Raw genomic sequence first — 13,600 nt, 5'->3', positions numbered from 1 at the left:
AAGAGCGATGTTGTGCAGTTAGTTACACATATGTTTATTTAAAATAAATTTAAAAATGGGACTGTTGTGTTTAAAATTTGGTGCTATTTTGTGTGCAATGTATTAATTGTAAAAATTATAAAAGTAGTACAGTCAAGTTTAGTGACACAATAATTTTTTGATGTGATATGTCACAGCAGGGAATGTGACGTGAAGGACTAAACATTTCCAGAAACTGCATTGCTTTCATGGTCTGCATAGTTTATTTTCAATCTGTCTCACTGATGTTATTAGTTTGGCTGTGGTAAAAAAAAAAGCCCACTGTATTTCTTATTGCATTTTTATTCCAGCTTGGAGATTGCGCCATTTTTCAGTCCCTGTTCTTGAAGTTTGCATTAAAAGCCAATCCTCCATGTCTGTATTTAATTGCTCTTTGTGCTCAGATAAATTAAAACCTCTTCGTGGGGTTTGAACAATGCTAGGAATCTGGTGTCTTGTGCCATCTGCTGAAAGAGTGCTGTGTGTCAGAGCCTCCCTTCTGAACGTGGGACAGCATGAAGACATGGGTGGGTTTGGCAGGGTAACAGCTGACTGGCTTCCTCTCTGAAGACCCTGACAGTCACACAGCTGACACTCACCAAAATGGCTCCCTCAGTGTGAACCAGGCAAAGCGGGGTGATGACAGGACACATGCAGCAGAATAACCGCTCTTCTTCGAAAAGAAATATAGAAGCGCAGCGCCTTCCAGCTTAACATGCCTCACACGCTGACCTGTGTCAAAGAGACAGCAATGTCCCAGAGATAAGTCACACTGGGCAATCGCTAAGTGTCACAACTCTATCACCTTTCTAATTATAAACATGAGACTCAAGTCTCCAAGAATGGAAGTTTAGTCAGGCCCATCTGTGGCCTAAAATTAGCCCCCAAACACCCCCCACCCCACCCCAGAAAGGAGCTCTGGCACCTTTGTCAGTTTAAGCACACACATACACACACACAGCGCACAGTGCACTTTTCTCAACTCGTTGCACCAGTGGAAGCATTGGGCATTCCTCAAGGACCTTTACTTCACGTGACTTGTGTTTTATTGGAGCTCTGAAAGGGTTTCGACTTCTCCCGTTGGAAACACCATCAACAAGCAACAAGGTAAGGTAGGTGTCTTCCCAGTGTAAATCCCACACTGCTGCAGTTGCAGTTGGCACAAACTGATTTATCTCGTGATTGCGGTGTATGCTTGTGAGCGAAATTCTTTCATGTTTGTGCTATTCTGATGTTAAAAAATTAGTCTTAACAAAACATAAGCCGAATGACAAGTTATGGTGTTATGGTCTTTCTCTGCTGTTGCAGATGAAAGGGTTTTAACTTGAACTAGCCTGGAGTCCCAGTATGGTTCTGGGCCGAGCTGCCAACATGAGTTTGATGGACATTTCTAAGATCTTCTCCCTGCTCCAGCCCAAGGAGGAGGATGAGGACGGCGAGCAGAGTCAGGCTCTGAGCAACGCCGTGAGCAGCAACGATGTAGCTCTGCTCTCAGAGCTTCTGTCTCAGGAGGATTACAGAAAGTCTATCAATGCTCGAAGTGGGTGGGGGGTCCCCGTAACTCCCTTGCGCACTGCTGCTGCACTGGGACATCTGAGGTGCCTGGAGCTGCTACTGGGGCACGGAGCAGAGGTGAGACTTTGTGGAAAGGATGATGAAATGTTGAGGGTGTAACAAGTTGCCTTCATTTTTTTTATTAACAAAAATGACATTTTGGACTTGGACATCATGGATTTTCTTTCTTTTTATTTTGTTCAAAGGGAAGAGTAATTAAATACGGTGTGATATTACAATATATTGCATCATTACATTTTACAATTTGGGCATTAAAGCTGGCGTAATGATTTTTTAAATTCGAACAATAAATCAAATTTTTAAGTGCAGTGTGGAAGCAGTTACTAGGAGTCACAAGACCAACACAGTCCAACTTCTATTAGATGCTTCTTTGGGTTTTTCAAGCTATTAACAATGTTTCTCTTTGTTTCCAGTGCATTCAGTGCACAAGCTAGCAGATGTATATCAACAGATTTGCAGAACGAATTGATTATCTTCAGTCAAAGCCTAATCAGTAGTCTTGGGGGGTTAGATTTCCCACAGCAGCAGAGCAGAGTCAACATTGTCAGTTCAGCATTTCACTTACAGTGAGCTACAGAGCTGCTAACCATGTCGTACTGAAGTAAAGATGACAGCTTGCGGTGGCACACATGTGGATGTTGGGTTGTGCAAATGATACCTTCACTTAGAAGGGCGTTAAACTGTGATCCAGTCACTTACTCGCATGCACACAGGACGGTATTTGATACTTACTCAGGGGAAAAGTACTTGCGGTGATAAATCAGTGGCGTACTTCTTGTATCAACAAACGTTGTTTCTACTTTTAAAAAAGCCTGTTGGTTTCTTATGTCTGAATCCAGGTTGACAGCTTGGACGTGAAGGCCCAGACGCCTCTGTTCACAGCTGTCAGTGGGAAACATCTGGACTGTGTAGTTTCACTGCTGAATGCTGGAGCAGATCCCAATGGCAGCCAGTACAACAACTGCTCCCCGGTGCTGACCGCTGCCCGAGAGGGTCACGTCGACATACTCAGAGAGCTGCTTCGGTTTGGAGCTGAGGTAGATGTGAAGCCCAAAGTCCCCGAATGGGCCTCCAACGCCACAGCGTGCAGAGGGCCCCTCTACATCTCAGCTGTGTATGGACACCTGGACTGCTTTAAACTGCTCCTTCTTCACGGTGCAAACCCCAACTACAACTGCACGGATGAGAAAATGTTGGCCAGGATCAAACAGCCGAAGACAGTTTTGGAGGTGTGTCTCCGCTACGGCTGTGGGGTGGAGTACATTCAGCTTCTTATAGACTTTGGAGCAGACGTCTATCTGCCGACACTCATCATTGACAAAACCACTAAGCAGAACGAAGCTCTGCTTCTGCTCCTCAAGGAGAGAGGTGAGAGCGAGTCACACCTGAATTTAATTTAAAATCCTTCTCCTCACATACAAAATCTTGAATGATCAGACCCCATGATGATAGAGCTTGCAATGATAGAGCTTTGCTTTCACACTGCAGCCTAACTTATTGTTCTTAGAGTTTCTGAAGTAGAATGGGAGACAGAGCCTTCAGACCCCTCGCCTCTGGAACCAGCTCCCAGTTTGCATTCAGGGGACAAACATCCTCTGTGCTTTTGAGATTAGACTCAAAACTTTCCTTTTTGTTTTTTTTAATAAAGGTTATAGTAAGGATGGATCAGGTGACTTTCAACCATCACTTAGTTATGCTATAATAGGCTCAGGCTGCAGGGGGATGTCCCATGATGCATTATGAGGATTTCTTCTTTACTCTTTACACTTCACATGCGTTTATACACCACTGCTGCATGCCATTCAATTTTATATTCTCTCGTCTTTCTTCTTTACACGAACCAGTCATGGCAGAAGTGCCGCCCCTCCCTGAGCCCGGTTCTGCCAGAGGTTTCTTCCTGTTCAAAGGAAGTTTTTTCTTCCTACAGTCACCATGCGCTCGCTCATAGGGGATCATCTGATGGTTGTGGTTTTCCCTTTAATACTCTGTGGGGTCTTTACCTAAATTGTTGTAAGGTGCCTTTTGTTATGAGTTGGTGCTGTAATGCCTCAGCATACAAATGTTGTTTTGTTTCTTCAACAGTTTGCCCCAAATCTCTGATGTCACAGGCTCGACTGGCAATCAGAGGATACCTCCCTTTTGCTAACAAGGAGCCTGCAATTGACAGCTTGGACATTCCTCTGATCCTGAGAAATTACTTGAAACATGAAACCTCAGACGTCATGTGATGCTTTTCTTCTTTTTTAAAAATTTTCTTTCTTTTATACATTTTTTAAATTTTTACCAGAACAAGCTAAAGGACTGTTTTTCATCCGAATTGTTTATAGCTGTGAAGTCAGATGATTTTCTTTCATGTCTGTGAAGCTTTTAGAAGCAAAAGGAGGGCTCCATGTTGGAAAATCCACTGTATCTTTGGGAAGTGTAACAACATCAGTGGCCACTAGAGACCACAGTAACACCATACATTGTGGATATCAAAATCTGAGGCTCCTCACAGGCACTATTGTTATTCTGATATTACCTCACTAAATCCACTTTGGCTCACTCCTTCACTCGGGTAACATTACACAGACACATGTAGTCACCTTACTTATTTAGACATCCAGACACACACACACACACACTGTCTGCACCACAACAGGATGTCTTAGATCTTGCCTGAAAAACATTCTTGTGTCTTTGGACTTCAAAACACCAGGAAGCAGAATGAAAAGCCTCCACTTCAGTGCCTCCAGCTGGGAGAATATATTTGCATAACGCTCATTACTTATTGATTAGAGCATAATTATTTTCAGGATTCAATTTTAGTGTTTAGAAGTTTGTTGATTTAAAAAAAAAAAGTTTTCTTTTGTGTGTGTGATTAGTGATTACCACTGTGATATTATTTATCTTACATAATATATCCTGGAGTTAATGTGTCAGCTGTTAGGAATGGGCCCTACAAACAAACAGGAGATGATGTCACACGACAGGAAGGCCAGCACAATGCTCTCACTCACAGACTGATGCCTCGAACCCTCCCCCCCGCAGTTCTGTAGTTTTATTTTCAACAAAAAGTACAGCTATATCAGATATGGATTGATTTTTTTTACAGCAAAGTACAACATATTCCCAGTGCTTCTGATTACATCAAAACATATAATGTACATACAGTTGACATTTCCACTCTCCCATTCACAGTTTCTGGATTGAATAGGCATTATTTTTCAGGTTTTTCATCTCTACAACAAATAATCAAACTCAAAAGCCAGCAAGAAAGAAAATGACAAATGTTTGCATATGATGACAAAGGATATGGATTCTGTGAGTACATTTTTCACTTGAAAAAAAATCCAGACCCCCCCTCCCAAACCAAACCCTGAAACCAGATGGTAATATACAATGAATAGTGTCCAAATGTGGGATGTCAGTCTTCTGTTTGTTGCCATTGAACACCAACATCGGCATATGGCTCATTGAAGACTTTTACCCTGACTATTCTGGAACAGCACGGGACTGCATAACCGACTCCAAGGAGTTCCTACTGAAGATGTTGCTATGCTAACTGTGAGTGAACGCGTCTACTGGCTCACCCTGGACTAGAAGGAATTACATAAATCTGTGCAACTTCTGATGCATTCAACTAACTTGGCTGCCTTGGTTATATGACTGGAAAGAGAAAGCGAAAAAACAGAAATAAATTTGCACAGAAGGCTATCCTCTCAGCTCGGAGCACAAGGTCAGATTGATAGCTTTATAAGAAAACTCAAACCAGCGTATATACATCATTGAAACCATGTGGCCAAAATGGTACTGTTTAATACTGCTGTCAATAAATACAAGCGAGGAACTGCTTTGTAATGTCAAGTCATTGTACTTAAAAGGAACAAGAGTGTGATATGAACAGCAATGAAATACTGTGTGTGTGTCTCTTCAGGATTATGTTTATTTTTAGCCCGTCCCAAGAGGTTTCGAATTTATTCAGCTCTAAATCTATACACAAACACCCAAGATCAGTGCTAACTCATATTTGGTTCACTGTTGTCGTAGAAAAATGATTACCCGTTTTGCCTCTGCACATAATGGCATTCCACAAAAAAATAAAACAAACCAAAAAAAGTCATATATTTAGGAAAAAAATATTAACCAGCAGTCTGTAGCATAGCAGTGTGGGTTTAAAACGATGTTAGAGTTTATAGTACCCATCATATCTGGGCTAAGAGAACATCAGTGCCTTTGATTTTCCCTATCAGCAGTTCAGTGTTTTATTCAGGAAAAGATGTTCCCCTCTTATGTGTCAATAAATAATAATAATATTAATAATAGTAATACAAAAAACAGAAGCTACAACCTGTAATGCCAAGTGAGCAGGAGACAGGTGGACAGAGAAAAGAACTCCCTTTAGTGAGATGGTATGGGTACACACAAATGAATGGTTCCGTGTTGCCGGGGGAAAAAAAAGAAAAGAAGATTCAATTGGAAGTTAAACAAAACTAAATGATCTCGTTAAGTGTTGCCTTAAGTCTCATGCAAAATATTGGATGCCACAAGCATGCAATTACCTGGTACTGAGATCTACCGCACGCTAGAACTGGAACAACATTCGTCTCCAACGCAAAATACCGATATCCAAATATATGATCTGTTCTTTTTACAGTATTTACAGTGTGTAGCTGATAAAGGTAAAATAGATGACTCTTGATTCATAACTCACTTTTAATAATATAGATCGACACGCGAACCTAAGTTGACTAATGGAAATCTGCTTCCTACTATATATTCAAATGAAACTGTTTTTCAGCGTGTTAAATACACAATAAAAGAAGTCGATGCTTCTAAACATCTGAAATTGGAATAAATTTCTAATGTGCAATAAAACTGCTCCTATGTAAATGTGCGATAATATATGAAAATGAGTCGTCTTTCAATTTTTAAATGGGTCTCAGTCAAACAGCACAGTATCTACTTATATGGAAAAAGTGGCCTGACCTCTAAGGCTACGTTCATACTGCAGGCTAAAGCGCATCAAATCCCACTTTTTTGACCCTATGCGACCCATATCCGATCATGGTCTGACAGTGTGAACGGCACAAATCCGATATTTTCAAATCCGATCTGGGTCACTTTCGTATGTGGTACTGAATCCGATACATATCTGATGTTTTAGAAAGTGACTGCTGAATGGTCATTAATTAAATGGTCATGTCGCATTAAATCTGTCTTTTACGTCACTGACACAAGACAGACACCAATTATCAGCGCCGGAGAAGACATCGTGAACGCTTCCTGGCCATCCAGTGTAGATGTCAGTGAAACTGTTGGGAAGACAACGTTGGAGAAACGTGAACATTTTATTTGTACTGTATAATCTGCAGATTCTGACAGAAATCTGCAACTATCCTTGGAAGCATCGCTCCTCTAAAACAGCAATAAGGATCATTATTAGGCCAAATGTAAATAACAAAATAACTTTATAACTTAAAGCAAAATTGGGAAACGTAAAGTCTGAAACAGTCAAACAATATTGTTTGCTCTGGGTCTAAACAGAGCGCGTTGTGCGTGACGTCTTCTTTTGCGCATGCGGCCGCTTTGAGCGTTCACACTAGAGCGCGTTTGCTGTCGCATTTTATTTGTAGTGTGAACGAGCAGACAAAAAAATCGGATTTGATCAAAAAATCGGAATTGAGCATTAAGACCTGCAGTGTGAACGTAGCCTAAGTTTCTGTCCGAGCGGCTCTCGTGCACTGGGGAACGAGGAATTCCCAGTGTGCATGAGGGAAGGGGCGGGAGTTGTGGGAACAGAACGGAAGAGAGAGTGAGAGATGCACTGAAGGGAAAATACATGACTAATTCAAATCTGCCTGTGAAACTGAATAGATAATCACTAGTGGAATGCTGGAAGGCACTGTTAGATAGCATCTCTCCTCTCCGCAGCAGAACGGGCCAGCAAGTAAGCATGATTATTAGTGTGTGTGTTTGCCTGCATGCTTGTATCTGTATGTTGGTACTGGTGGTAGTGTTAAGCAGGGAGTTGGAGGGAGCAGGGAGGGTGGGCAGAGCGGGCCATAGCAAGGGACCTGAGGTTACGATAGCCTAGGAACCATATCTTTTTTTGCCGTACCAGCCAGGAGAACTATCTTCCAAAACAATCTCACTGGGAGCCATCTCTACAGACACCAGCAGCCAACTCACCCATTTCTCAACTTCCTTTACTGAAACAAAACATAAATTACAACATACAAAGCAATTGTAAGGTCTGTTTTTTCTCCAACAGGTTATAAGGCCTATAAGAAGGCAAACAAATGACATAGAACAATATAACTCTTTCATATCACGCTGTAGTGAATAGTGATAGATATAGAATGATATATCACATTGCACAAATTGTCAAACTGTATATGTACTGTCCATCTGGTGATATAATTCAACACAAAATGTACTCCTGTGTCTGAGGTCAAAACGTGGTCACAAACCGTGGACAGATGTTTCACTTACATTCCAAGTGTGGGAAAAAAAGAATACGTCTTCACGATGCATGTAAAATTTTCCTCTTCACTTCCTCAGATCTTCTCTTTTACTGCTGAAGGACTCTATAATGCTAGGATCTCTCGCAGACCACGGCTTCACGCACTTTTTTGTTGATTAAACAAAACCAATCTGATCATGCCACAGTCCTTTGGAAATCACTTAAGCAGAGCTGGAGCTAACTGCCAGATCTGGGGGGAGTGGGGCAACGTGAGGAGGGGTGAGGCAGAAAGCAGAGGTTTGGAGCTGGAGTCTATAGAGATGTATGAATGTGTCAGAGGAAACCTGCATGCTACAGATTAAATTCGCCTTTCTACCTCCGTATACGGTATCGGCTTGCGCTGCTGCAGTGGACTTTTTTGTTTCCCCAGTTAGTTTTGGTCCACTTCACAAATCATTATCACTTTTTAGACACCCCCCACCCCCTTGAATACTGGATGGGCTTCTTACTTAATGGTCACACTGACGTGTTGATATTTGTCTCGCTCATACTCAAAACGGGAGTACGTGCTGTGCTTTTTTACAGTGGGAGTGACACAAAATAATTAACCGAAGTCTTTTCTTTGACAGCTGACATGTTATTCTTTTGGCCAATGCATCACAACTTCACTTTTACCGCTCGTTTTCTGGAGGTAGGCTGTGCTTTTTTTCCTCTTTTCCACCCAGGTGCCAGCACAGTGCTACAGGGGTGGTCTCTAGGGAGGGCGGGGTGGGAGAGGGGCTGTGGCACGAGGCAGGCGGACCGTTGCCGGCCTATCTCCTGCTCCCAGCTGCTTCATCTAAGTTCACTGCCAAATCCAGTGCGCGCACACACCCCCTCAGCGCGATCGGACATGAATACCCTGTCACGAGTGGTTGGTGAACGGATGTAAATATACTATTGATGTTCCGCCTATTGATTTGTTCCCTGACCCATCATCACATCACGGCCAATGGCAGGTTTCCAAAAGAGTGAAACTCTTCCTCTGAGAGCCACTGACTCACAGAGGCAGAGCAGGTGGATGGAGAGATAGAGAGGACGAGTGGGATGTGGAGAAGGAAGGGAACACCTAATGTCAGACTGTGAAAAGAAAGAGAGAGGAGGGGGCTATTATATGCAAGCTGCTACAGAGAAGAGAATGAAGCTCTGAGTGCGAGGAGGAGGTCCAGACGCAGACATCAGCAGCGCAGAGATGGCTCGATGGGTGCGTGATCAGTGGCAGGATGGAGCTAACTCAGAGGTGAGGTTGACAGCCGAGCTTGGCAAGTCCTTCACAGGCCGCAGCGATCGGCTGAGGTCGTCGTCTCGCATTCAGAAGAATGCATCAAACAATCTCACATAGCAGCACAGCAAGATCTCAGCTTTTTTTGTAGTTTTTTTGTTTTGGTCACAATCATACTACTGGGAATGACTTGGCTTGGCCTCGTGTTTCTTTCCAGAAGATGGATTGAAAATGATCTCATGTAACAATCTCGATGACTTCAGGACATTCAGATGGCGTGATTATCCAGAAAGGGGGGAAGAGTTCGTGACAGTTGACTCAGCCGGAGAAGCATGATAACTAAGAATGTTACTAACATATATGAACTGTAAAGTTGTGTTTATTTTTTTATACGTTTTTTCTTTGTTTTAAATCCAAGTCTTCAGTCCTCTCGCAGCTTCCAATCACACTCTTAACATTGGTCCTTAACTTCAAAGTCTCGTGTTTGTGTGGGTTTTTTTTGTATTTTTCTTCATCATGGGGGGGAGGGGGGACATGATCATCCAGTGTTTAGTGCTTCTAAGAAAAATAGCTGGTCCATCGGAAGAGTCTGTGTATCTCTATTTCTTAAATGGAGCTAATCTACTAAAATTCTGCCAGAAAGGAGCCTGGCCTCTTTTGGATTGACTGAATTCAAAAACCTCTCCTTGTGCCATGTCCTCCGTTACCTCATACTGCCCCACACTGAGGGGGTCCTGTGGGGGCGGGTATGAAGGGGGCGTGCACCTGTTTACACCTGGGAAGGCAGGCGCCAAAAAAAACCAAAAAAAGAGCAAGAAGGTTTTGTGGGGGAGGGAGAGGGGACAAGGAGGCAGTGCAGGGCACAAAGCAAAAGAGAAAAAAAGAAGAAGGGAGGCAGATAGCAAAGAGGAAACGTTATCAGTACTGCATCTGGAACAGGCACAACAACACAACATCAAGTCATGCTTCCACAAAAACAGGCACATAGACATACAAAATGGGCCTTCACTGTTAACATTCCTGCATATTAATCCCGAAAATACGATGAATATATGATGAAAGCTGAATTGGGAGATTCAGCTCTAGCAATGACACAAGGGAGACTAAGGATGCTATTCAATCAAACTCTGTGGCGGGCAAACAAGAGAAGCAGCAGATTACAACTGATACGCCGATGAAATCGAGCATTTGGACAAAGGGGCGCTGTTCCACCATGTTTGTTAACAGCACGTTTGTTTGAATAGCACCCTCGACACTTGAGAACACAAGAGTGGCGAAAATAGAGCCAACAGAAAGCTGTTAATATGCATTTAACTACAGTCTACAATGTTGTCGAGCTACAGTCTACAAGCATCACAACTATGCTACTGTCATTATTAAATACAATCAATATTTGGAGATGAAATATTCAAAAGTTGCCATGGCATCTTAGGAAAAGAATATGAGAAGATGAGAAACAGTGTCTTTTGTTTTTGGCCAGACGCTGTTTTAGCAGTTAGAAGGGTTCGATCTCTTTGTGTTAGTGGAACCTGTTTATCTGTTTATAGACAGCATAATGCTTGTAAACAGATTGGACAGTGACCGCATGCTCCAATGCCAACGTTAAACACAACACCTCCCAATGCTGCTTAGCAGTTGCCATGGCATCTTATTGTGCTAGCTCTAAGGAGAACTCTAATGCATATACCTTTATCATTTTCAAACCATGTCCATACAACATGGCCCTCTTTCTCAAGATGAAATCTATAAATGAATCTGAAATTCAAGAGAGTACTTCACCTTGTGCCAGCCAATGTACACATATAGCACTTAGAAACAGACAACATTTACTTCTGACAGACATCTACTGGGTTCCTAATGTCAGAGAGAACATTCCAGCAGTGGTCATTAGTTCATTAATACCTTAATGGATGGTCATGCTTATTGTGAAACTGGCAAGAACATCAGTAATGGTAAATGTACAAACATCTAGCCTAGCACTAAAATGGCTAAATAGTAAAGGATGATACCGGCAGTTTGGACATGTGGGTGCTTTGTCGCCGATGCTTATTATCATTCTGAATAACTTGTTCGACGTCTTCCTTCTTTTACCGAGATAAGTGGCAAGTGTAGGTCTCTATGCAGTTTTTGATACCACACATGTGTCATAGATTTTTAATGTCACATATGTAGCATTAAAACAGAACACTTTCAATCTGTACATTAGAAGAAAAGGCATAATCTTCCTATTTTATTATAAATCATGACCAACTGTGGAACATGTTACGAGATATCACAGCGTTCAGTGTTCATCAAAACAGCTACTGTTTTGTTTCTGGTTGCACCAGAAGCACCAACAACCACTCTCATGGCCAATTCCCACTGAATGCAGCATTTGTCTTATAAAATTGCATGAGACAGACAATAATGTCTGATCATTAAAATCAATTGGATGTCACTGTTTGCATTTCAACAATCCTTTAGGTAAATATAGGATGAATCAAAAAAATCATATGATTTCAAAATGCTTTAGTCGTTCACTATCAAAACATGTACTTTTAGAGGGAGGAGATTCATGAGTCTCACGTGGTTGTAATTAGGTACTGTAACAACAGCAGAGGCTGCAGTGACTCCAGACATGCTAGTATGTAAAGAATGGGATAAGTTTGACCAATTTACACACAAATGTATTGTGTCTGGGGAACAAAACACGTTTTGTATGCAAAAACTTTAAATCAAGCCATGTATTTTAAAATTCACCACAAGCTTGTGTGTCCATTCCTTAAAAAAAGAATTCTGATGATTCTTCTCATTACATTTTGTATAACTGTGAATACCCAGTCTGTTATTCCAGTGCTACACTCTGCAGGCTTTGCACATTTCAGCTATTGTATAACCTCTCGGTCACATGCAGCATCTACTGCAATCAAGTCCCTCTGTGATGATATAAAAGTGTGGATAGGAAGTAGGGAAGCTCACCCTATCAAACAAAAGAAATCAAATAAGCTAAGTTTTGATCATTTTATTAGATAATACTTTTACTCATACATAAAAATTACGTAATCAGGTTGCCCTTGTAGTTCCAGTATGAGCTTTGGGACATGTGAAGCATCTAGTAGGATTGGTGAGGCACTGTTATATACACTATATTGCCAAAAGTATTCACTCACCCATCCAGATCATTGAACTAAGGTGTTCCAATCACGTTCATGGTCACAGGTGTATAAAATCCAGCACCTAAGCATGCAGACTGCTTCTACAAATATTTGTGAAAGAATGTGTCGCTCTCAGGAGCTTGGTGAATTCCACCGTGGTACCATGATAGGATGCCACCTGTGCAACAAGTCCAATCGTGAAATTTCCCCACTTCTAAATATTCCACAGTTAACTGTTTGTGTTATTATGACAAAGTGGAAGCGAAGTAGTAGGCCACGTAAGATCACAGAGCGGGGTCACTTGATGTTGATGTGGGTAGAAGTCGCCAACTTTCTGCAGAGTTATTCGCTACAGACCTCCAAAGTTCATGTGGCCTTCAGATCAAGATCAGTGTGTAGATTGCTTCATGGAATGGGTTTCCATGGTCGAGCAGCTGATGCGTCACATGCAGTGGTGTAAAGCAGAGCGAGTTTGGTGTGGAAGAACTTGAATGGCCTGCACAGAGTCCCGATCTCAACTTGACAGAACATCTTTGGGATGAATTAGGGTGGAGGCCTTTTTATCCAACCACACAAATGAGCTCCTGGAAAAATGGTCAAAAGTTCCTGTAAACACTTCTAAACCTTGTGGAAAGCCCTCCCAGCTGTTAAAGCTGCTAACGTTGGACCGACATTAAACTCCACGGATTAAGAATGGGATGTCACTCATGTTCATATGCGTGTGAAGACAGACAAGTGAATACTTTTGGCAATATAGTCTATATCCTTAATTGTAAAAAACAGGTTTCAAGATTTTTCGTATAAGGGGGACAAACTGGATCCGGATTAGGATCACTTTTCCTTCAAAGAGGGATCAATCCTGCTGTTCCTGAATAATCGGATCCCTGTCATATGGCACTTCACTGTACTACAGTGTGTGCTTTGCTATGTTACGAGTCCTGAAGTTCTTATATTCTATACTTAGCAATGCAAATTAACTTATTAGCTCATGCTGTGCTGCGCGACATGGTTCATGCTATGTAGTCCCTATTCGAATAAACAAATAAATAAAAGGTCTGCATTGAATAAAAATAGACAAAACAGTAGTTGGCTCAGAAACCAAGCAGTTTGTTTAAATCTAACCGGGTGTTGAGTGTTTCAGCATTAGAATTACAAGTGATAAAACGT

At 41.9% G+C, this 13,600-nt stretch overlaps 2 protein-coding genes across 7 annotated transcripts in view; one reads left to right on the top strand and one right to left on the bottom strand.

Moving 5' to 3' along the window:
- Positions 1–903: 903 nt before the first annotated feature.
- LOC146392087 (ankyrin repeat and SOCS box protein 12-like) lies at positions 904–4,526 on the top strand. Its single transcript, XM_084941312.1, has 4 exons — positions 904–1,130; positions 1,327–1,650; positions 2,433–2,961; positions 3,676–4,526. The coding sequence occupies exons 2-4, from the start codon at positions 1,366–1,368 to the stop codon at positions 3,819–3,821; spliced, it is 960 nt and encodes a 319-aa protein (XP_084797438.1). The 5' UTR covers positions 904–1,130; positions 1,327–1,365; the 3' UTR covers positions 3,822–4,526.
- Positions 4,527–4,618: 92 nt separating this feature from the next.
- Positions 4,619–13,600, bottom strand: part of LOC146392086 (rho guanine nucleotide exchange factor 9) — a 50,973-nt gene continuing 41,991 nt past the window's right edge. For 4 of the 6 annotated variants that reach the window (XM_084941262.1, XM_084941271.1, XM_084941292.1 and 1 more), the window contains one exon: positions 4,619–10,074. In XM_084941262.1, coding sequence (XP_084797388.1) covers positions 9,899–10,074 — 176 coding nt within the window. In that variant the 3' untranslated portion in view covers positions 4,619–9,898. Of the gene's footprint in view, positions 10,075–10,986; positions 11,055–13,600 lie in introns of all 6 variants that reach the window. The other 2 variants (XM_084941279.1, XM_084941285.1) reach the window with 2 other exon arrangements.

The sequence above is a fragment of the Perissodus microlepis genome, chromosome 2 (assembly GCF_051167445.1).
Source record: "Perissodus microlepis isolate ML-2025 ecotype Zambia chromosome 2, ASM5116744v1, whole genome shotgun sequence".
In the NCBI taxonomy this organism is placed as follows: Eukaryota; Metazoa; Chordata; class Actinopteri; order Cichliformes; family Cichlidae; genus Perissodus; species Perissodus microlepis.
The sequence above is the reverse complement of the archived record's forward strand: the minus strand, read 5'-3'. Positions and strand labels throughout refer to the sequence as shown.